This window comes from Phaethon aethereus, assembly GCF_964289735.1.
Source record: "Phaethon aethereus genome assembly, chromosome: Z".
Taxonomy (NCBI): domain Eukaryota; kingdom Metazoa; phylum Chordata; class Aves; order Phaethontiformes; family Phaethontidae; genus Phaethon; species Phaethon aethereus.
Genome location: NC_138577.1, coordinates 27915740 through 27940808, shown reverse-complemented (window position 1 = coordinate 27940808; position 25069 = coordinate 27915740). Strand labels below are relative to the sequence as shown.

Genomic DNA, 25069 nt, shown 5'->3' with positions numbered 1-25069 from the left:
CACCAGAACACCCAACTAAGACAAAGAGCATTACTGTGGCTAGCTGGAGCTATTCCCATTACAATGGGCTGGCTGGTACCAAACACCAACTTTACCAATAGCTCTGTTTGTCTTTCTCTCAAGTCTTTGTACAACTATTTTAAGGAAAAACCGTTGTGTAGAGTTGGATATTAAGATGATTATTTAAGATTTTTTAAAAGACATAATTGCTTTTGAGACAAATATAAGTTTTTAATTCTAGCTGTCAGTAGCAAAGCAATCAAAAGTGAATGGAAGAATAACTAAAAATGAAAATACAGACTAATTTAATAGGTCTTCAGAAAACTAGGCAAAAGGTAACTTCAAACATTTGTTGCATGCCTTGGTCAAAACTCAGGTTAGTGAAAGAGTCCATAAAAGTGTCTTCAGTAGAGGCAGCGATGCAAGGGAGGGAGGGAGGGAGGGAAGAAATACAATAAATACAAAAACAATAAATCAAAGTTGTAATTTTATTCTAGTTTTTTATTACAATTTGAAAGGACACTGAAAATAAAACTTCCCCTCACATTTCTTCTCATTTTTATTACTTGATGCCAACAGTGCCCTCTGTTTTACAGTATCCCTAGCAAGCTTATAGATTTCTTATGCAACAGCAACTGCAGTGATTTAGCTTGTTTAGTTCTTTGTCTACACATCTTTGTGGCAGTCACCCTTCTAAACTAAAAACTCAGCATGCTAAATAAGAGTATTAGTAGGACTGCAGGACAGAGGAAACTTGAAAGCAAAATTCCTGAGCCCAGTGCATCCCAACCCTGCACTGAAGAAGCTTCCTCTAACAGAAGGAGGATAATTCAGTTATCTTTGATTCAGTCTTCATATCCCTGCCTTGACTGCTAACAGGCACGCACATCAGCACTGCTGAACTCCACAGGAATAGAGACTTGGAAACTGTATTTAACTCATTAGTCACTGTTAGAAAGAAACAGCTTGAGCTCTCACATTTCTGACTTTTTTTTTAAATTGTTGGTTACAATCATACTTGGAGCAGACTTCCAAATAATTATAAAGGAACTTATTCCTCTTACAAAAACATTTTTAATTTTAATCCCATTAGAGTCTTTATATTGAATCACTTTCTTCATACCCACACAGCAGAAATATTAATGCGTTTTTTTTCTCATAATCATGTATTTTACTGCAATCTTAGAATATTCCTCTTCTCTCAAATCTGTTGAGATCTGGTATGAAATAACTATGTTCTAGACAAAGGATGATGACGACACACAGAGAAGTAAGTTTAATGAACTGAAATTCATTAAAACCAAGTTGATGAAATCCAAAATTATGTCAGAATTTGTAGTCACATGGACCCTACTAAGACAAAGAGAATACATAATACTTTAAGAATTTGCACATTACCATGGAAAGGAAAGCAAAGTATTACGTAAAAGAGCCAGGAGATTGATAGATAAAAACCAGCAGGCTTCTTGGTGTGCAAGAATTGTTGTTTCTAATTCTATTAATCATCCCAGATATGAACAGCAGTTGCCAGGAAACATGAAAACATTCAACCACCCACAACACCTTAAGCCTCAACTTGAACTGCTGACTATACTCATTGCCAAAGAGACAACTGTACATTTGGATTCATAGAATCATTTGGGTTGGAAAAGATCCTTAAGATCAAGTCCAACCATTTAGTTAACACTGCCAATTCCACACTAAACCATGTGCCTAAGCACCATATCTACACTTCTTTTAAATACCTCCAGGGATGGGTGACTTGACTGCTTCCCTAGGCAGCCTGTTCCAATGCTTGACAACCCTTTTGGTGAAGAAATTTTTCCCAATATCCAACCTAAACGTCCCCGACACATCTTGAGGCTGTTTCCTTTCATCCTATCAATTGACACCCACCTCGTTACAACCTCCTTTCAGGTAGTTGTTGAGAGCTATAAGGTCTCCCCTCAGCCTCCCCTTCTCCAGATTAAATAATCCCAGTTCCCTCAGCCTCCTTATGCTCCTCATAAGACGTGTCCTCCAGACCCTTCACCAGCTTTGTTGCCCTTCTCTCGACATGGTCCAGCAACTCAGTCTGTCTTGTAGTGCGGGGCCCAAAATTGAACACAGCATTCCAGGTTCAGTCTCACCAGTATCAAGCAAAAAGTGACAATCACTTCCCTACTCCTGCTGGCCACACTAGTTCTGATACAGGCCAGGATGCTGTTGGCCTTCTTGGCCACCTGGGCACACTGATGGCTCATGTGCAGCAGACTGTCAACCAGCACTCCCAGGTCCTTTTCCGCCGGGCAGCTTTCCAGCCACTCCTCCCCAAGTCTGTTGCATGGGCTTGTTGTGACCAAAGTGCAGGAACCGGCACTTGGCCTTGTTGAACCTCATACAACTGACCTCAGACCATCAATCCAGCCTGTCCAGATCCCTCTGCAGAGCCTTCCTGCCCTCAAGCAGATCAACACTCCCACCCAACTTGGCGTCGTCTGCAAACTTACTGAGGGAGCACTCAATCCCCTCATCCAGGTCACTAATAAACTTTAAACAGAACTGATCCCAATACTGAGCCCTGGACTCCATTCACCACAACTCTTTGGGCCTGGCCATCCAGTCAGTTTTTAACTCAAAAAGTATGCCCATCCAAGACCATGAGCAGCCAGTTTCTCCAGGAGAATGCTGTGGGAAACGGTGCCAAAGGCTTTACTAAAGTCCAGGTAGACAAAATCCACAGCCTTTCCCTCATCCACTAAATGGGTCGACTCGTCATAGAAGGAGATCAGGTTAGTCAAGCAGGAATAAACCCATGCTGACTGGGCCAAATCACTTGGTTGTCCTGTATGTGCCATGTGATGGCACAGGATGACCTTCTCCATAACCTGCCCTGGCACCAAGGTCAGACTGACAGGCCTGTAGTTCCACAGATCCTCCTTCTGGCCCTTCTTGTAGATGGGCATCACACTTGCAAGCCTCCAGTCGTCTGGGACCTCTCCTGTTAACCAGGACTGCTGTATAGTGATGGAAAGTGGCTCAGTGAGCACTTCCGCCAGCCCCCTTTGTACCCTTGGGTGGATCCCATCCATTCCCATAGAATTATGTGTGTCTAAGTGGTATAGCAGGTTGCTAACCATTTCCCCTTGGACTATGGGGGCTTCATGCTGCTCCCTGTCCCTGTCTTCCAGTGCAGGGGGCTGGGTACCCTGAGAACAACTGGTCTTATCATTAAAGACTGAGGCAAAGAAGGCATTAGGTACCTCTGCCTCTTCTTCATCATTTGTCACCATGTTTTGCCCCTCATCCAATAAAGGATGGAGATTCACCTTAGCTGTCCCTTTTTTGGTAATCTATTTATAGAAACATTTTTACTGTCTTTTATAGCAGTAGCCAGACTAAGTTCTAACTGGGCTTTGGCCCTTCTAATTTCCACCCTGCATAACCTCATGACATACTTGTACTCTTCCTGAGTTGCCTGCCCCTTCTTTCAAAGGTCATAAACTCTTTTTTTTTTCCCTGAGTTCCAGCCAAAAATGTCTGTTCAGCCAGGTCAGTCTTCTTCCTGCCAGCTCATCTTTTGGCACGAGGACAGCCTGCTCCTGTATCTTTAAGATGTCCTTCTTGAAGAATGCCCAGCCTTCCTGGAGTCTTTTGCCTTTCTGGACTTTGTCCCAAGGGACTCTGTCAATCAGGCTCCTACACAGGCCAAAATCTACACTCTAGAAGTCCAAGGTAGAAGTTCTGCTGGCCCCTTTCCTTACTTCTCCAAGAATCAAAAACTCTTATAATTTTGTGATTGCTATGCCCAAGACAGCCTCCCCTCATCACATCACCTACAAGTCCTTCTCTGTTCACAAACAACAGGTCCAGTCGGGCACCTTCCCTAGTTGGCTTACCATGTCAGGAAGTTATCTTCCACACACTCTAGGAAGTGCCTACACTACCTCCTCTCCACTGTATTTTACTTCCAGCAGAAACCTGGTAAGTTGAACTCCCCCATGACAAAAAAGGCTAGTGATCGTGAGCCTTCTTCCAGCTACTTATGGAGTATTTCATCTGCCTTTTCAATATTTCATCTGTCTCTTCAGATTTTTTTGTAAGTCTGCATTTACCCAAGTAATCAGGCCTGCTTTGGCATGCACCGAGTTACTTTTATAATTTCTGCTACCACAGACAAGACTTATTTCTTGACAGCACGGAGTACCAGTATTCCATAAGTAGTTTGGGGCCTAGGGAGAAAAGCCCAAACTGAACCCTTCAAGCTGACTTACAGCCAAGAATTCAGGCCACCAAGCCAAAACATCATCTTAGAGGCCTAGCTGAATTACTGCTCTGTCTCCGGATAAACTTCTGTGTGCAAGTTGTGAAGCCTAGGGACAACTACTAATTCTCCTATGAAGTGACACAGAGCTAGCTTCAAGGTGGCAATAACTGAAGACTCTTGGTATTGTAACAAAGCGGGAAAGCCTTGTGCAGAGATCCAAGCAACATCCTCCATGCTTCAGCAACAGTGCTAGTGGTGTCCAGATAAGAAGAGCAACCAGAACAGCATGCCCTTTATGCCACGTTGACCTGGACTCCAACCAGGAAAGTAAGTATGAATGGGATATAATGGAGAAAGCTAACTGCTGACACTCTAATGCCAGCACAGGTGTGAAAATAAGACTCTCACCTTTGAGAGACAAAGGTCTTCCCATTTTAACTATTAATGTTGAATCAACAACTGCCAGCTTCCGCAGATTTTTTCCTGCACATTTATTTGCCAATCCTCAGTATGTATATTGCACCCACCAAACTGTGGAAGATGCTTTTTCACATGTCCTTGAAGAAACACCAGATGTTGGTGGCACTCAAGTTTTACTTTCCCAAGCTCTATTTAGAGCTCAAACTGATGATAACTAGTACATACTAGCAGCTCTATCAGAGAAAAACCCAACACTTGATCCTTTTTGACAGAGGAAGAGACAGCATGAGAGTTCAGGGAGTAGATTCAAGTGTTCCTATGTTTTCTCTTGTCCTTTTAATCACTTTAGATGCAGTTTCACAGTTGATTTAAGACTAATTATGCCACCAAAAGTCTGATATTTTGTTTGCTTGGTTTTGAAAAGCATGTTTTATTTTCACTGGGATCAGTAAAATCATCTGTCTCAATTTGTGGTCACAGGATCACAAGAACTGCTGAATTTTCAAAAGCAGTAGGTAGTAAAGGGAAGGACAGAACAGAGGCATTCCCTTTCAGTGGCAGTCTTTAGTTAATCTGCATTAACTTCTTAACTACTCACTTAACAGTTTGTAGTAGCACACGATTTAATTGTGCAGTTAATAGCTTTCCTAAATTGTGAAATAACTTTTTAAAGTTAATTAAACTTTTTAAAGTTCAGAAGCCTGGGAGATTGAAGTGATTAAAAACTGAGAGACACCACTAGCATTCCAGGCTAGGAATTGCAAATGGACTCTGTGCATTCCTCATCTTCTGCAATTTATTCAATCCAGTAGAGAAGTGAATATTTTAGTGTGAAAGAACATGCGTATTTCTTTTTTACATTATTCCAGACATACAGTTTAGGGACATCTTTATAAAGTATTAACAGCTTAAATGAAGAAACTGCCAGATAACAAGTTCCATTAGTCTGTTTTTAAAGTCACTAAGTAAATATGCTAACATTTAACTGAGATCTTGCTTGAAATTACATTTAATATGGCATTAAAGTTGAGAATGTGCCTGCCATTTAGGGTAAAGCACCTTATGTGAATACTACAATTACCTCCAAACAGAGCTTCACACATCCATAAATTCAGAGTTAAAGTAAAACTTCACTGAAATCCAAAGTATGAACACATACTATTTGCCCACTCCACCAGCCTTAACTCCAATTCAAGTGTGATTCAAATTTTTGTATTCCTAGGTTGGGTGTAACTGATTTTAAAGCTATAGACTTCAGTTTCTCTCCTCAGACTCATAAGGAAATACACTCACAGCTTTTTTTATTCCTGCAGCAGAATCTTTGGCAGATAAGATTTTAGCTGTCTTCCAGAGCCTTTTCTAGTATTTTTAAGAATTGCTCTCCAAAGAGTTTTGGTTAAGCAAAGTTTTGAAGGTAAGAAGAGTTTTGGGACTGTTCACTAGTCAGTGAATCTGACTGCAATACCAAAACCACTTTAGCCAAGCAAGATCAGCAGTCTACTTGCTGTATCATGAACAGCATCATTGGAAGAGGAAAATGGTTGAAAATGTATAGAACAGTTCCCTGCTTAAAGAATTATCCAAGATAATGTAATAGTATCCAAGATACTACTATATACCAGTATCCAAAATCTTAAATTTTGATGGTTTTTTGTGAAGATGGCTATTTAAATCCTTCCATGTGCTTCACAGATAGCCCTATCTTTGGTCTATCAGAGCAAACCAAAAAATATCCTCAAGACTGCTCAAAAAGCCAAGGAGATGAGCTGTGGTATGTTTCTGACAAATAAGCAGACCTCAACTAACCAAATTTGTTAATAACCACATGCTGGCAGAAGTATCCATCCTCTCCACAGTAAGAAGTCCTCGAATAAGATACAGGTATGTCAGTTTAGGTAAAGCTTGACATGAAGAATTGCTAGTGGTCTAAAAAAAGGCACAATCTGACATGGCAAAAATATTTGAGAGAGTGTAACCAACATAATCTACAGCCAGGCTGGAGAAAGGCCTTAGAAGGCACAAAGCCAAGTTTGCCACAGAGATCTTCAGGTAATAACTGAATGAAAGCAAATTATAACTTTTGTCTTATTAAGTCAAAGGGAGCTGAAGAGCCAAAGAATAAAGGGACAAGATCATCCACTCTATAAATAATGCCTTCCTTTCAAGTACTAACCAGCCATCAAAGTATACTCACTCTTAGGTAGGCTACCATTATAACCAGTTGTGTGATAAAGACTTGTGGACCTAATAATGGTCTGATGAGACACTCTGACGGCCATGTGAAAGTAGGGGAGAATTTCAAATGCCTAAGTAAGTATCTAGTGATGTCTTATACTCCCCCAAGTATCAGAAATATCTGCATGGGTCTGGCAGATCCTGAAGGTATGGAGTCTACAGGACATTTGTAAAAACTGAGGACTAGGGCGGGACATTTTGTGGCATTTAGAACAACACTAGACCCTTAGCATAACCTGGTTTCTCTAATGGTTAAAAGCTTCAGATACTTCCCCTTCTGTAGGACAAAATTATTGAAGCAAACCGTAAAACTCTTTTGCTATTTAAAAATAGATGTAGAATCATTTACTATTACATTGATGGAAAACAAGTTTCCTGCACCTAACAAAAACTCCTGCTGATGCTCTTGTGTGCAAAGTCACTGGAAAGGAACAGGCTGGGGGTTACAAGACAAGTGAGAAACAAACTGGATCACAGAACCAGGATGCATGTTACAGTAATGGTTACAAACTGTAGCTACTCCTGAATGGACAGAAAGCAGGAGGTGACTTTGCTGTCACCAGACCAGACCATCACATTCTGTATGGTCTCAGACACAACACATTTACGGCTTTCATGAACAAAGTTACTTAAAAATGAATGAGAATTTTACAAACTTAATTTCTCCCTTCTACCACACACAGAATATAAAAAGATTCTGGTAAGGAAGCAGTGGTCTGGGATACAACCTGTATTCTACCGGGAAAGAAGCGGTAAGGAGGCTTCCTAAAGAAATGTGCAGTGATAGGACCAGAAGGTATATATCCATTACTCCCTTCTAAATTAAGTCAAAATAGAGTGAACACTTTCAGTGCAAAAGTCAGCAAATGCAGAATGCAATGATTAGCTAGTGTGACATATAAATAATAATATATAGCCGATATTATTTATATAAAATACTAATACAAAATTATCACACTACCAAACACCACATTTCTATCACTTCACGAGCGACCAGGATTTTTGCTCCTACACAAAGCAAAAAGTACATATACATTTCCAGTTAAGTGAACCACAATGGAATGAAGAAACAATAAAGATCACAAAATCATCATGATACTACTCTGGTATGTTTGAATATCATATTTTTTACTTCAATTATAGCCACAGTCTATTCATCACCATTGGGATAAAGAGGTCAGAAAGAAAACCTGACCTATTCTCATTTATACAATACACTCAACCCCAGCACGGATGTACATGTTTGTTTCATTTTTTAAAAAAGCCCCACCATTTTCCCATATGGTATGAATATGTCAACTCATTTGTTACATGAAAGACTCTTCAAAAACTCTTTAATCCAGTCTCACAATGCTTTTAAAAAACTCACTTAACCAATAACATAGTTTTGAATACAAACTCAAAAATGTAATGAATTAAAAGACTTAGTGAAAAACTAAAGATAAAAATAAAAAAAACCCCAAGATGTTCTTCAGAAAGCCTGTACTTATAGAAGTTTTATAAAACTTCTACAACCCTGAGAAAAGAGCAACGCACAGGTGGAAGCATGGGTTTGAGGACCACTGAACATTAAAGTTTTCCCAATATATCACAATTACAGGAGCATCTGTGCTAAGTAACTTCATACCAAACTAATGTGAAAACTCAAGAAGTGTTCAAAAACTCATTTTCATTTCTGTAAGAAGGAGCAACTAAGTTTAGGACTGCTGTCTAAAAATAGGGTCCGAGTTAAACATGCTGCAGTAATCAACATCTTTCTGTAACAATGCCAAATTCCCAATTATTGTTGTGACAAAGTCTCACGATATTTGTGGCTAGAATTAAAACAATCAACTATGATTTTTAGATCACTTTCATGTATTCAAAACAGTTGCATTCTCCTCAAAACAGAAGTGAGGCATAAAAGAGCTTCCTCTTACAACAAAAAAACCCTCATTTCAATAGTGTGTGGAAAAGGTACGATAATGAGAGTGCACAGACAGATTTGCAAAGCAAAGAACCAAAAAAATGTTCAGAGCATAAGAAGAGAAGAAGAACAGACAATACAGGGAAGAACAAGAAGGCATAAAATACGCAATGCAAAAATAAAATGGAGAAGAAGCAAAGGTGAAGGGATATATTAAAGGGAAAAGATACCATCTGCTTCTGGTTAAAAGTTCCTCATTTTTTGTTCCCTCAAGTCCAAAAATTGAAGTGGAATTTGGAATTTGTATTCAGAAGTCTGGTTAAATGCTTGAGCAGTTTTTAGGCTTTTTATGATGGTGAAGGTTTAATCTCCATTTAGGCATCTGCAAAGGTAGTATAAGCCATCCCATCAAGATAGCAAGCACTTATGAACAAACTTCTCAGCAAAAGCATTCTTCCACAAGGTTGCACAGTAAGTGAACCATGACGAAAACCAGGTAATTATTAGTTACTTTGGTGCTGCAACTAAGAGAAGAATACTACATGCTCTAGAAGTAATAGTCACCACCTGTCATGAATTATAAACAAAGAGGGATTTAGCAGATCTTCAGCCTGTACAGAACCATAATAGTTCAGATTGCCCCTCCTTTTCTAGTGTTCCTAATATATCCTCTAGTTACAAAAATCATGTATACTTACTCCTTAAAACAACTCAACTCCTTTCCTTCTGGAAAAAGCGTAGATTTTAAAAGTAAAATCAAAAGGATCTTCCCCATTTCCCACACATGCAAACACATTCATATTTTTATTTTTAAGTTTTGTTTATATAACTTTAGGATTGTTTACAGTTACTAAAATGTTTATCCAAAATTTAAGCCATATCTGGGCTGGTGCCCTAGCTCTAGGTGTTAGTCAGAAGCCTCAAATTTTCAAAGCACAAAATTACCTGAAATCTTAGAAGAATGCTAATTGTACCTGTACTTAGCAGTCTGAAAGATGAAAATCTTCTATCCTCATCAGAAAGTCTGCCCTACTAATCTAAGCATCATCAATGGACATTAAATCTTGTATTACAGTATTTTTTTCCTTCATCCTAACGCATAAGTAAGCAAAGGAGCTGAAAGCACCTTAAAACTTATGTTGATTCACTTCAGCGAAATTCTCACACCAACAACCGGTGCTATATTTATTCTGATGGTAAAAGCTATGATGGAAAAGCACATGTTGCTACCACTCAGGCCTAAGTTAACCCCAGTCTTCTTATCTGGCATTTTTCCAACCACAAACTGTAACAAACTTATAGATACACTGTCAAAGAGATGGATGATCCAAGATAATGTGAAATTTTTTATATTTACTTTTCCCCATAGTGCTTTGGAGATATGCCATAATCAGTCAGGAATTCTACCTGATATTACAAACAGAAGAACTGTAAAGGCTCAGACTCAGGAGACTAAAGCTTCCTCAGAGCAGAGGTCTGACCTCACATAGTCTTCCTCAAACAGAGAAAAAATTAAACACGGGTTTACTTTAGCAAAGAAGGAGCTAAGGAAGCTTATTTTGCAGCTATTCTAATTATCCAGAGAAAATCCTGGTATAACAATGAAAAGGCCGCACAAGTTGCTAGACAGAGAATAATAACCCACAGACAGATGTGCAGAACAGAATTTATGAATGTTCTGGCATCCTGAAATATCCTAAGACAGCATTCATTCCATATTGCTAACACAATTTTCTATGATTAAATATCGTTGCAGTGGCCAAAATTAAAGCTTTAAACTTTGGTAGCTCACAGGCTGATGGGAGTCTGTAACATCTGATATTGAAATAAAAATGATTTGGAGTTAGCTAATATTTAGATTTCTACAAAAATATTTCAGTGTTTCCCAAGCCAATGATCTAGACAGAGATAAACACAACTTTAACAACATACTTCCAACAGATGTCTAGAATGCCTCTTATCCTATATAAAAATAATAAAACCCCTTCATCCATTACCAGTCAAAAAGGTAAGACTACAGGATTGGATGGAGTACACAGAAACTTTGCTGGTCAAATTTAAGGGAGAAGTAGGGGTTGCTTTCTTAATTTGAGTTGAGACACATGTCCTAGAGAACTTGCCTACACAGATTCTACCCACTGCTGCTATTCAATTGCAAGTCTGTCATGGGGCTAATGGAAACCACAGCAATACACTTTGCTGCAAAGGTAAATGGCATTTTCATCTACAGACTATATTTCTCTTTTGCCAGCGGTAAGTGCTTGGCAGCCACAAAGCAAACTAAATCAGGAAATTCATGTGGCTAAAATTTAACCCTCCCTGTCCTTTCAGTTATTCTGCCGGATCAACTCCTTTAGCTAGTGGTGTTCTCCAGGGATCAGTACTGGGTCCGGTTTTGTTCAACGTCTTCATCAATGACCTAGATGAAGGGTTGGAATGTACCCTCAGCAAGTTTGCTGATGATACAAAACTGAGAGGAGTGGCTGATACACCAGGAGGCTGTGCTGCCATTCAACGGGATCTGGACAGACTGGAGAGTTGGATGGAAGGGAACCTCATGAAATTTAACAAGGACAAGTGTAGAGTTCTGCACCTGGCGAGGAACAACCCCATGCACCAGTACAGGTTAGGGGCTGACCTGCTGGAAAGCAGCTTCATGGAGAGGGGCCTTGGAGTCCTGGTAGACAGTAAGTTATCCATGGGACAGCAACATGCCCTGGTGGCCAAGAGGGCCAGTGGTATCCTGGGGTGCATTAAGACGAGTGCGACCAGCAGGTTGAGAGAGGTTATCCTCCCCGTCTACTCTGTGCTGGTGAGGCCTCATCTGGAGTATTGTGTCCAGTTCTGGGCTCCCCAGTTCAAGAGAGACAGGGTTTGGAGAGAGTCCAATGGAGGGCTACAAGGCTAAGGGACTGGAACACGTCTCATAGGAAGAAAGGCTGAGAGACCTGGGACTGCTTAGTCTGGAGAAGAGAAGGCTGAGAGGGGACCATATCAATGTCTATAAATATCTGAAGGGTGGTTGTCAGGAGGATGGAGACAGTTTATTTTCACTAGTGCTCAGTGACAGGACGAGGGGCAATGGGCACAAACTGCAGCACAGGAAGTTTCACCTCAACATGAGGAAAAACTTCTTTACTGTGAGGGTGATGGAGCACTGGAACAGGCTGCCCAGAGAGTTTGTGAAGTCTCCTTCTCTGGAGACCTTCAAAACCCAACTGGACTTGTTCCTGTGCAACCTGCCCTAGGTGATCCTGCCTTGGCAGGGGCGTTGGACCAAATGATCTTCAGAGGTCCCTACCATTCCGTGATTCTGTGATTTATCCAGATTGCCATAGAAACACTACCCCTAACACAAGGGAAAGGAGGGAGAAGATGGAGGGGAAGGCACAATAGACAATAATGCTCCCTTTCATGGACAGAAGACACTATTATATAGTGATCATGAAAACAGTCTCATATTAGATCCATAATGACCAGAAAGTTTTGTTTAATGTTTCAAGTAATCAACTATCCACAATCAACCTGAGGCCATTCTTTGTTATAAATCTATGCTCTAAGTTATTCTCATCTTATTAAGTAGTATACCTGGTAGGGAAAAATAAAACTGGTATTACTGTAGTATAGCTATCCAGTCCATTTTATGCCCCAAATGTTTCACCAAATAACTTCAAGTAAGTCAACTTGTATTAAACATTAATCCCTCCTCATATATATCTGAATGAACCTGGTCAGTGAGTATTGGACTCACAAAAAGGACAACAGTAACTGAATCCAGAATCCTCCAATTCAGACTGAGGATTCGGACAGGTATACTAAGAATGGAAGAAATAAGTAGTATAACGCATAACTTCACCATACACTAGTTTTCCTAAATTTAATCTTTTGATCTTATCAGCCAAATCAGACTCAAATAAATCTACTGATCTATGTAAGTGTGAAACCACATCTGCAGAGGACAGTTTAATGGAAGTTGAAAGTGAGATGACTGCTTTTGATCTCTGGGGAAGAAAATTTTCTGGCCTCATAATCTTTTAGGGCAAAGGGAAAGAAAAAAAAAAAATCAACAAAACTACCATCTGGTAGAACCACATGGCACTTACATCTACTAATACATAACATATCTTGATTAATTTTATCCTAAAAGATTGAATGTTATTCTCAATATTTCTTAAATGTGTTCGACTATGTATGTCTCCTTACTCATCTCCTAATCACAGGAGAGCATAATAAAACTTCTAAAACCTCTACTGAGAGGCTAAGAACAGAAAAAGGGAAGGGTGTTTCCCTCCCTGAATTCAGGTTTATTCATTACCATTCATTCATTTTCATCTTGAGAGTGCTCAAAGGGCATGTACAACCAATGGGTCAGGTCCAGCCAGCATGGGTTCATGAAAGGCAGGTCCTGCTTGACCAACCTGATTTCATTCTATGACCAGGTGACCCGCAGTGGATGAGGGAAAGGCTGTGGATGTTGTCTACCTGGACTTTAGGAATGCTCTCTCCCAGAGCATTCTCCTGGAGAAACTGGCAGCTCATGGCTTAGACAGGTTTACTCTTCGCTGGGTAAAAAACTGGCTGGATGGCCAAATCCAAAGAGTTGTGGTGAATGGAGTTAAATCCATCTGGCGGCCGGTCGCAAGCAGCGTTCCCCAGGGCTCAGTTCTGGGGCTGGTCTTGTTTCATATACTTATCAATTATCTGAATGAGGGGATTGAGTGCTTCCGCAGTAAGTTTGCAGATGACACCAAATCGGGTGGGAGCGTTGAACTGCTGGAGGGTAGGAGGGCTCTGCAGAGGGATCTGGACAGGCTGGATTGATGGGCAGAGGTCAACTGTATGAGGTTTAATACGGCCAAGTGCCGGGTCCTGCACTTCGACCACAACAACCCCATGCAACGCTACAGGCTTGAGGAGGAGTGGCTGGAGAGCTGCCCAGTGGAGAGGGACCTGGGGGTGGTGGTCGACAGCCGGCTGAACATGAGCCAGCAGTGTGCCCAGGTGGCCAAGAAGGCCAACAGTGTCCTGGCCTGTACCAGAAATGGTGTGGCCAGCAGGACTAGGGAAGTGACTCGGCGCTGGTGAGGCCGCACCTCAAATCCTGTGTTCAGTTTTGGGCCCCTCACTACAAGAAGGATGCCGAGGTGCTTGAGCATGTTGAGAGAAGGGCAATGAATGTGGTGAGGGGTCTGGAGCACAAGTGTTATGGGAAGCGGCTGAGGGAACTGGGTTTGTTCAGTCTGGAGAAGAGGAGGTTGATGGGGAGACCTTATCAACAACTCAACAACTACCTGAAAGGGGGTTGTGGCGACATGGGTGTTGGTCTCTTCTCCCAAGTAACTAGTGATAGGACAAGAGGAAATGAGCTCAAGGTGCAGCAGGAAAGGTTTAGATTGGATACTAGGAAAAATTTCTTCACCAAGAGGGTGGTCAAGCATTGAAAGAGGCTGCCCAGGTAGGTGGTGGAGTCACCATCTCTGGAAGTGTTCAAAAAAATGAGTGGATATGGCACTTTAGGACATGGTTTAGAGAACATGGTGGTGTTGGGCTGATGGTTGGACTTTATGATCTTGAAGGTCCTTTCCAACCTTAGTGAATCTGTGATTATTGAATTAATGATTTACACACAGAATAGTTTAAAATTACTTTAGGTTGTTTCATTTTCACCACTTTATCTAGGTAATTTACCTAGTTAACAGGAGGCCAGCAACCTGAATATACCTTTCCCTTCTTCTATTCTCAGCCTCTCAGTATAGGCTTTAGAAGTTCTATTACGTTCTCTTGCAATAAACCAGCAGAACTGATTCAGGATACTCTTTACAGAGTTAAGTTCTACAAAAGTTAAGGATAGACAGTAGCCCTTGTATGCTGTGCTTGAAGCTTTACAAATTTCCAATTATAGTTCACTCAATGCACACCCCAACACAGGGAACAAAAAGTAACTAATTAGAGCAGTACTAGACACTGCTGAGCCATTTTAAGCAGCCATTACACACTAGATTCCATCACCCCTAACAATGACCTTTATGGAATACACTAAGAATTCATAGCTATAAATACTACAAGAGCAGGAAACATTTTAAAGCATTTAACAAAAGACTAGAGATGACAGAACAGCTGAGGTCAGAATGGACATCAATACTTTGTCAGAGCTAGCAATCAAAATAAATATTTCCAATGTGTTTCTTCCTCTAATGCCTCCAGCCAGGCTACTTTCCATGATTCATGGTTTTAGGTACATACATTCAAAGACTTGCTGCTTTTCTCCTGAAAGTCTTTATTCCTTTGGATCATTTTCTTCAGGATTAATTTCTGCACACACACACCCCCCCATCAGTTACGTCAAATTCTGAGCATTTAATTTGAGTGATACTTCCATAATTAATCCTAAAAGTGTAAGCTTGAGATATGCTTTGCATAAGTCCTTGTTTATAAATAACTTTGTTATGACTGAAGCCCATGATGAATCTGAACTAATTTTTTTTTTTTTCCAATCACAACTGAAGACCAAGAAAGTTTATTGCTGTAACCTGAAATTGTAAGAAACTAAGCTAGGCAGCCCCAACAGTCACTCTTTTTTCACAAGACTACAGCTCCCAGCTCCGATTTGCTCTCTACAATGACTGTCGAAACTTCTGACCAAGTCAGCTGTTTTTAGAAGACACCCTCCCAGATGGCACACACATTTGGTGGTGGATCTATATACCAGGATAGGTGAAGCAGTCACTACCTCCTGTGATCCTCATCTCCTTGCAGAAAACCCAGACGGATGAACAGCTTGAAAATCAGTTTCTGAGCTGCTAGACTGCAACTCAATGCATTCATGGAAACCAATGGGAACTTTATTTTAAACATCTTCATGTATCAGACTGCAAGCTGTAATGGTTCAGGGGTTGTTCACAAACAACCTGACAACTCCTGCAACAAAGGCAGGGCAAAACATTAAGCTGGGATGCATTACAGTGTTATCTGCCATAAAAAAATGCCACTTCCCTGAAAATTGTTGAAATGGTTCTTCCCAGTTAGTCCTGAGCAGGGATTTTCACACCAGAATATGAATGTCTTGCTCTGATTCCAGTTAATACATGTTAAAGCTGAGTACAGTTCATATGGAAAAAAGGTTGTATTGAAACTGCTATTCACACATAACAACTTCAAAAACACCCTCTAAGTATTTCAAGACAAATATGATAAACCCAGAACATTCTTCCTCACAGTGTTCATGATCAGAATTAAACATGCCACCTTTCAGAGAACCTAAAAATAGCAATATAAAACTAAGTATTATTGGTTAATGGGTAATTCGATTGAAGTTTTCCAGCAATTTTAAGCATATTGCTCAAAAAAGAATTTTTCTCCATGACTGGAAAGTCTTCCAAATTTTTCCTTATGTTTCTAAATGCACAAGAAATCTTTTCAAACTGTTACAGCATTACTTGTTGGGCATTAGCTCAGTGCACAAGAAACCAGGTCAAAACATTACACCACTGCATGTTGGGAATTAGCTCAACTTGAACAAAAGCAGCATACGTTTCTGAAAACATAAGGTAAATTTTAGTGAATAAAAATGCAAATATGCATTTTAGCAGCCTTGAATTTATTAATCTGATAGGTTTAATTTCCATTTTCCTGCATCAGCTTTATTTATAAAGTGTCGTGCCCTATAAATATGCTGTTATTTTCTATAGTCAAGCACCCTCTTAACAAATCTTCTCATTAATATGTAAATTCAAAGTCAATCGGTCTTGTCCCTGACAGCACCATGAATTCCTAGTGCACTGTATAATCGGCTTTGACTTGGCATCCACTATTTATCATCAAAGATGTCAGTTAGAAAAATTATGGAAAATGCACTGCAATTGATATGACTGCAATCTACTTTGTCAACACTTAATTGTTCCTCAAATCATACATTTACATATAAACAGCCTAAATACTGATCCATAATGATGCAAATAAACTAAATTAAAAATCTCTTCTACTGCACAAGATACCCTGTTGTATGATGAGTTCATTTAAGAACCTATTGACAAAGGCATGCATTTCAACTAGCCCCAGAAAAAATTTCTGTTAATTTAATTGCTGAGTAGGTAGGCAAACTAAATTTTGCACTGAAGCTCACAAAAGTGCAAACAAAGCATTATTAATACTATATCACTGATGACCAATTTTAGGTTGACACAGGCAGTATTGTTACACAAACCTTCTACATTCCTAGAGCAGAAGCCACAGCAACTGTCACTCATCTGGTTTCAGTGAAGAAAGTACATTAGAGTCTTAAAGAAACCTAATCCCATCAAAACCTCCAGCCTCTCAGTCCAAGACAGGAGGGTCATCCTCCGCTTCCACTCTTCCTTTGTCCAATCACAGACTAACACTGGCTTAAACTAATTGTGAAACTGTAGCTTCAGGCAAAGCAAATTACCAATTTCAATTCTTTCTAAAGGTCAGAGAGAAGAATGCAAGTTACTTTCTTTCAATAAGCAACATGTAATAAACACTTTGCCTCAAGGACATTAGGAAAATATATTACTTAAGCATCTCATTATGTAAAAATAATTTCCTTATTTTAAGTAATTTTCTGGAAAGATGTATTCTTGCAAACAATTTAATTTTCATGTGAAATGAAAAAGGGGAGTTCCAGAACACAACTAGTAGTGCAAAAATATGATTATACTTCAGACATTTTTGCTATGTTTATAGTCTTCTAATCACTATAACCCTTGCTTATTTAAGAAGTGAATATAACTAAGCTAAATCAGGCTGAAATTAGCTCTTTGTCCAAATACATCTCCTTATAATTATTTTCACATAAAATATTATACATATATTAACATAGAATGCCACTGCATTTCTGTCTGATTCCCAGGCAAAGGGTATTAAAAGACAAGTTTCAAAGAATTCAGTGATATCTGAAAAAAAAAACCACCTTTAAAAAATTGTTAATATGCTACTTACAAACCACAATAATCTGCACTCAAATAACAATGCCTGAACAGAAGTGTTAAGACACATTAGCTGAGCTATAGTTCAACTACTTCAGCCTAAAGAAATACAGAAAAATTAAAAAAAAAAAAAAAATCAAATTACAAAACTTTCTCTAATGTTCTGGGATCCCCTTATATTCATTACAAGTAGGTACCCCAAACATCCTTTTATGCAACTGTACGAAGTCCATCTCTGACTACTGCTATAAAACTGTTTTTGTATCAATGAAGGTGTACATCTTTTAACATGAATTAGTTTCAAATTAAATGGTAAAACTTAACAGTAGCAACACCGACAATAACACACGGTAACAAAAGCAAACAACTGGAGCTGTGTAGCAGTTTTATGGAGTTCCTTCCAGAAGTATCTGTCTTTTAATTTAAATTGTTATTCAGAGTTAGATCCCTATAGAAACCAATATAAAGAGCATCAATTTCTTGAGCTGTCTACATTTTTGTTGTTAGAAGCAATAGGATTTATATCTTGAATATCTCTTTTTATACATTTTTAGTAAGAGTATACTCATATTTACATAACATAAATGATAATACCACAGCATTTTTTACATTGCATATTTCCAAAACATATATTCAAGTCTCCCCACAGTCCCTCAGCACATTAACAAGCCTGGACAAGTAACATAATGTTCACCATGCTGCGTTATTGAGTATTCGTATCTACAAAAAAGTAGATTCTACCTAGTTTCAGGACAGAATGGCAAACCTTTCTAGCTCTGACTCACATAAAATCTCCTAGAGGAAAGACCCATGTTGCTCAAAGAACCACAGAAAAGGGATTCTCTCAGCTGCCCATGGATGTGGCTGGGGTAAATCAGAACAGGTTATAGCCTGGAAATTCTCATTGTCTGAAGAAAGGTGGATATCTTGTGTTAGTGAAGCCTTAGACAGCTAGGACTTATGCATTTGATTTCTCTTTTTGTTAAAGTCTTCATAAAAACACATGTTAAAAGACTAAGTATGTCCAACAATGGAAATAACACAGAATGCAAGCACATAATAATTTAAAAAGTCACAAACTTACCTTCCATGGGCTTACAAACTGCGTACGTGCATATCGAGTTAGCATGTGGATTATAACAACTTGACCCCACTCTTCCACATCAACCAACAAGTTACAGAGCTTTCGGTAGTTCTTGTGAATCAGATCTATTCTATCTGGACACACTTCCTCAAATGCCATCACAACGCTCCCAGCTACCAGCTAGAAAATAAAATATAAACCAGGTCAGTGTTCCTTTATAGTTATCCACAACTGAGAATCAGAATTAATACTAGCAATTCTCAGCAATTTCAAATTGTTTCTATTTAGTGAAAAGAAACCACAACAAAAAAACACTAAGCCTACAGAAATGGTATCTTATTTAAAACACAATTGGGGTAAGTTTATTAGAATGGAGAAAACAATTGCTGTTTCTATTACACACATAAATCTTAGCTCCCAGCCCTGAAGACACACTGCAATGTAAGCATAAAATTTTTTCTTACAGTTATAGTTTCCAAGTAAATTATCAGAGAACTTGCAATTAACTCAGAAATAACAGGAAATAACAAGAAGTGTAAGACAGCGATACTACATACAAGGTCTGTTGGGATTCTCTTATGAACACTGGCATGATTTAAACTGAAGAGGAACTGGGGTAAGTTTCCCAGCACTACTAGGATCCAAACTTCTCTCTCAATATGGCCAAATTAACCATCATATGAAATGTTATATTTAGAGTTTCATGAATACACTTTGCAAAAAAGGCATGGAAATCAGCAATACAATAGAGATATATTAATACTTTTCCTCAAAGAACACAAGCAGAATTTTTGCATGTTGTTCAGCACTTCCCTACCAGTTCCAAAATTACAGGAATGGATCATCTATGCCCTGCTATGTCCTCACACAATTTTTTGCCTCCAGAAGAAATAAATCTTTATATATATACACAAAAATCCTCATGCTGACTATAACTATAAAAATAGCTTTGCTTCCATGAGAAAATCAAATAAATTCTCAACATTCTAACTCCTCAAGGCTTACTGAAAACTTCTGACAGGGTATTTTCTTTTAAAAATAAAGAAAGGAAACATATATTGGGGCTCCTGTTAAAATTCAGGCAGCAGGTTACTTCAACTGTGGGAAAAACCTCAAAAGCTGACCATGCATTATAAGGACATGTCATTGTGTGCCTGGAATTAGTGTTCTTTCTTTTCTAATTGCCTTAATTAAGAATTGTTTTGTGTCAGAGTACATGTTAAGTCAAATAACTAAAATTATGAGACTTTATATGAAGCAGCTGATATGTATGCAGTTAGCATGCACGCAGTATAGCCTTCTGGCAGCAAATTAATGTCATATTCTATCTGAGCACTGGGGATCTGCATTTCAACCTCTAAAATTTCCCCAATGACTTAAAGTAAGCAATTAAATAGAAGTGCAGTTTATTGAAATGGTACTTTTTGAGAAATATTAAATACAATGATATTCATATGTTACATTTTTCTCCCCGTATTTGGCTGACATTTGGTTTATTAGTATGCGCCCAACATTACAATTGAAAGAAAACAGCTCAGAATATAGTCTTGCTATTATGCTAAACAAGTTTCAGGCTCTGTGGGGATTTTATGAATTACCAATAAGAATAAACGTGGAGTTGCATTTATTGTCTCCAGCCCCATCCACATACTGGTACCTGCTGGTCCCAGCAAGTATACAACTCATTCCAGGGAGCAAAATTTGATTATTTGATAGAGCTAAATAAAACACATTTTACGTCTAAACTAATTTGCTATTTTTTGCTGTATCACAAAAACAATAGCTTTTTTTTTTATAATGTTGCTGTACTAAACTTTCTTCTTAATAACGTGCTGCAATAAGCTATTCTGCAATTAAAAACTGCTGCAAGTTGATGCTTAGGTGTTGAAGCTCAGCAGGAGATAGCGCTTAACTCCAGGCAAACCACTATCAGTTCTGAGTAGATATTCAGTTAAGGCCAGATATGCTGAGGATGGAAGAGAGGACGGGTGGGAAGAGTTATATCTTAGAACCTGCCTGCAGCAAAGCAGTTTTATCAGGATGCAATTCTGAACTACGGTTAAGGCCAGCTTGCAGAGGACAGTGTGATGGACCTGAAGTTTTAGAAGAAAAGGATGACACTTTTAGACCACAGAGACTTCTTTTAGGTCACTGTCCCACAGACTTTATTATGGATATTCTACTCCTCCCCACTACAAGACAACATAGCGTCTCTTGACAGGTTTGACATACAAGAGGAGAAAAGGACAGAAGGAGGGGGAGAGAGACTGACACATAGATCGATTTACGACTATGAAGAACAGTTGCAGCCTAGTATTTAAGAATATCCGTATAGGTTCATGGGTGAAGGACAAGACAGATGCTGGTGTCCAACTGTCGTTCTGGAGTGGATACACTTGCCTTTTACCGATACTAGTACTGCACACACATTCTGCAGTACTTATCTTCCATTTGGATATAATATAGTTTGAAAGCTGACATGAAATACATACAACACCAGTTCACATCTTTAAAACAGAGCACATATCCTATGAGCAGCGATGGCTTTTTAGAAGTTCAGTTACTGTGAGTAAAACAACCATTTGATACAAAGAAACAGTCATACTGAAATACAGGAATTCTAAGTATTTATTTATTTCAATTCACATCAGTCACCTACCCAAGTTTACAACGAGAATGCTGTCACTTGTGAATGCTTAAAAAATATTAAAAATTTGAACATACACTATGAAATGCAAGAGGGGCACCGAACGAACAAGCATTTTATTCCTGTGGTGAGTCCCTAGATTTACAAGTTAATACAGTGCCACACATCATGAACCTTAAGATAATGCCCTTCTCCCCATTATTGCATTTTCCAAAATTAGGCTTTTCATTTGAAAGACTAATAAAAAAGTGAGAATGTAAAACAGATTGAAAATGCACTTCTAACAGGAGGATTTGTCTGAGAAAATTTCCTAATGCTTTCTTAATAAGAGATTATTTTCTACCTGACATTGTTTCCCCTATAGTATGATCCTACTATACATCTAAACATCAGAGGAACAGCTAATAATCTTTGTTTATTAAATGCTCAACATTCCATAAAAGTATTTAGAATTAAAACAAAATGATCTAATCAGAATATAAAACCAAAAGATATTGGTTTCCAAAAAACAGTCAGTTAATTTCCATCTCACTGTGTCAATAGTAGCTTTTTGTATAAGGAGAAAATATAAATCACTCCAACAAAACTAGCAATGAGCTCATCAAATTCAAATGCTGCTTTCCATTTATGTATTTTTTATATTAAAGCAATAAACATGGTTCATTTGTCTTCCACTGGTTGCCACGTTTTTCTGTGCTGTTGCTATGAACTTCAGCCATTAGTTGTGCTCCAAGGTAAACTACATGAACCATCAACAAAAGTGACACCCAATCTATGGAGTTCATATTTTCTCCAGATTATCTATGCTAGTTGACAAGCTGGTAATGAAAAAAATCACACTAAGCAAATGGTTCCTCTAATAACAATAAATTTTCTATAAAATTATGAAGGGTACAAAACGTTTCCTTGCATCTGTTTTGTCATGAATTCTAATTAACGCTGCAAAAACCTGAGAGTGCTGGGTCATCACAAGAAGTGCATCGAGGTTTGATTGATAATACAGTGCAAGTTGGCCTATGCTGCCAAGATTCCTCTCTCTTAAATTAATGGCCACCCCACCTGCCCTAATCATACAGCCCAAATGATATTCCCCTTCTTATTTCAATTTTCTGGAGGCAAGGAAACTGGAAAAGATCAGTCATTTATCTTATAATAGCTGGATAATAGATCTATCACAATAAAACATCTGCACAAACTCAGTAATTTTTTTCCACCAAAGTGAAGCTTTTACAATATTAAATCAATAAGTTAAGAAAACATTGTTGTATCCACACATTTGGGTTCTAAACTAAAACACTAACTTATTAAGAGAAGCCTACAGTTAAAAAGTATAGAGCCCAGCTTTCTTTCCCTATTATCCCCAAATACAGTGCTTTAGTTTAAAAGATCAAGACCTTTATCGCAAAGCCATCACCAATTCCAAGGATCATTTTTTAATCTAAGGGGTCTCACTTCACAAGAATCTGCACTTCATCCAGTAACCATGCAGTCTGCAAAAGAAACCTCAACACTCATGCGTTTGTATAGTCTTTTCACCCCCAAAACAGAATTCATACTAAGTTCCATCTGTTATATTTAGGAGTAAATTACCACACCAGAACAGAATAATAAATTTATTTAAATATTATAAGTAGTTCAATGTGATTAAACTACTCTCATTAAAGGAAAAAATAATATTTAAGCAGAAGCTAAAGGAAAATTCAGCCTTTAGAAAACAGTGTAAATCTTAATTAGCAATAAGCATTCCATGCAATAAGCAAATTTACTGTCAGTCTTGACCCAAAACTTGACTCTGTCCCTTCCCGTATTACTTCACAACAGAGGTTTCTGGGGACACAACATTAGGAGTACATACCTGGGAATCAATGAGCATCTGCAAGTCTGGCCAACATGTTTTGAAATTTCTCTCTAACATTCTTCTGTCTTAGAAGAGTTCAAAAGCAGTGCCTGCACTCTGTATACTACCTGGTCCCAGAACAGAGCTGTAATAGCAACAGCTATAATATAGCACAAAGCACATGTGGCCACATACTAACCCAGATCTCTGTACAGGGCTGAAAAAAATTCATTTTATCATGCAGCACATTCATTTATATTTCCACATAAACATCATAAACCTTCCTTAGAGCAGAGGTATCTGTCCCAAAATCAGATCAAAATTAAAGACGGAAACATGCATATATAAATTTGGACATTTTTAGTATGCCCATCATCCATACAACTACATCCCAGCTACAGGTTTACATTCTGCCTTTGCTTTTTAGAAGCAGCTTTAGATACACTTTGGGATACTTTAGTTTGGACTGAGGAATCCTGGTCACAAATTCTTTTCATTTTACAGGTTTGGATGTAGGACATGTTTCCTTTTCAATATCAACATGGATTTTTTTTAACTGATGTAACTTGGGTATCATTAATGAACTTGATTTTTATTGTTGTTGACACAGAGTTGTAAAATACACAGGGTACAAACACAATGCAGTTCTACAGTCCTTCACAGTGCGCCAAAACCAACTTACACAACAAATCCTACCTTAAACCCTGTGCCCTAAAGCTAGACCATCAGGCTTGTTAAGTGAATGAAAAAAAGAGAATTGGAGTGAAGTGATACAGAATCAACCAAAAAGAAAAAGGGAACTAGTTTCCTCTAAAATACCCAGTTATATCTTCACACATAACTACATGACTAGCTATATTACTTTCTGAGAAAATCATTTCAGCATAAAACACATACATGCTCTTATATTCCCTTCCACATAAAATCATGTCAGCTGCTCAATTATCTAGAATTACTAGAAAAATAAAAGGAGCAGGCATTCATGCTCTTGTATCTGCTTATCAAAGCCTGAGGTACGTTTTTCTGTAAAGCAAGGATAAAAACATAACTAGAAGTTTCTTAAGTCTCTACAGTAAAGATACTTGTAAGCATTGTATCTGTCTAAAAATGAAATACACTGACACAAAATCACAGCTTTGTTTATACACTCTAATTCCCAGTTAGCTACCCTTGAGAGTATGCTAACGATGGTTTGCACTAGATAATTTTGCATCTTAGATTAACTGAGAGCTTGGCTTTTAATTGAATCTTCATGTTAAGTCACTTAAGGAGGAGAGTGATCGTTCATTTATGTCACCAAAAATTTTAATGAAGTGCTGGGTTAAGGTTAGATCTCATCTTATTTTAAGTTTTGCTTACCTCAGCCTATATTAAAATTTACTACTGATTGAGACCTAAAAAATGAACACATTTTGTACAGTCTGATAAAATGGCTTAATTTTACTGTAGTAAAATTCCCATCCAGACAGTTTCTTGCCATTTCAAATGTAAAATGACTGACTGATTTAAATATATTGTGCCTTTTCTGTGCAACATGAATTGCATTACGATGACACAATAGCATGTTCTCTCTGGAAAAAAAATAATGGTTTACATAAATTTAGGTACATCTATGTTTAGTAGCTATTCTATCCCACCTTAGCGTAGAGATTATATCAGTAAATTTCAAAAACCCTGCCTAAGGTCAAGTAGTTATAGAAAATAAACAAATTAGGAGTAAAAATTTAGTTTTTGTTAAAGCAAAGTCTC

At 38.3% G+C, this 25069-nt stretch overlaps 1 protein-coding gene across 1 annotated transcript in view; it reads right to left on the bottom strand.

Annotated features, from left to right (window-relative positions):
• The window catches only part of AP3B1 (adaptor related protein complex 3 subunit beta 1), a 147868-nt gene that overhangs the window by 101859 nt on the left and 20940 nt on the right, over window positions 1–25069 (bottom strand). The window contains exon 6 of the mRNA XM_082013612.1: window positions 18837–19016. Coding sequence (XP_081869738.1) covers window positions 18837–19016 — 180 coding nt within the window. The remainder of the gene's footprint in view (window positions 1–18836; window positions 19017–25069) is intronic.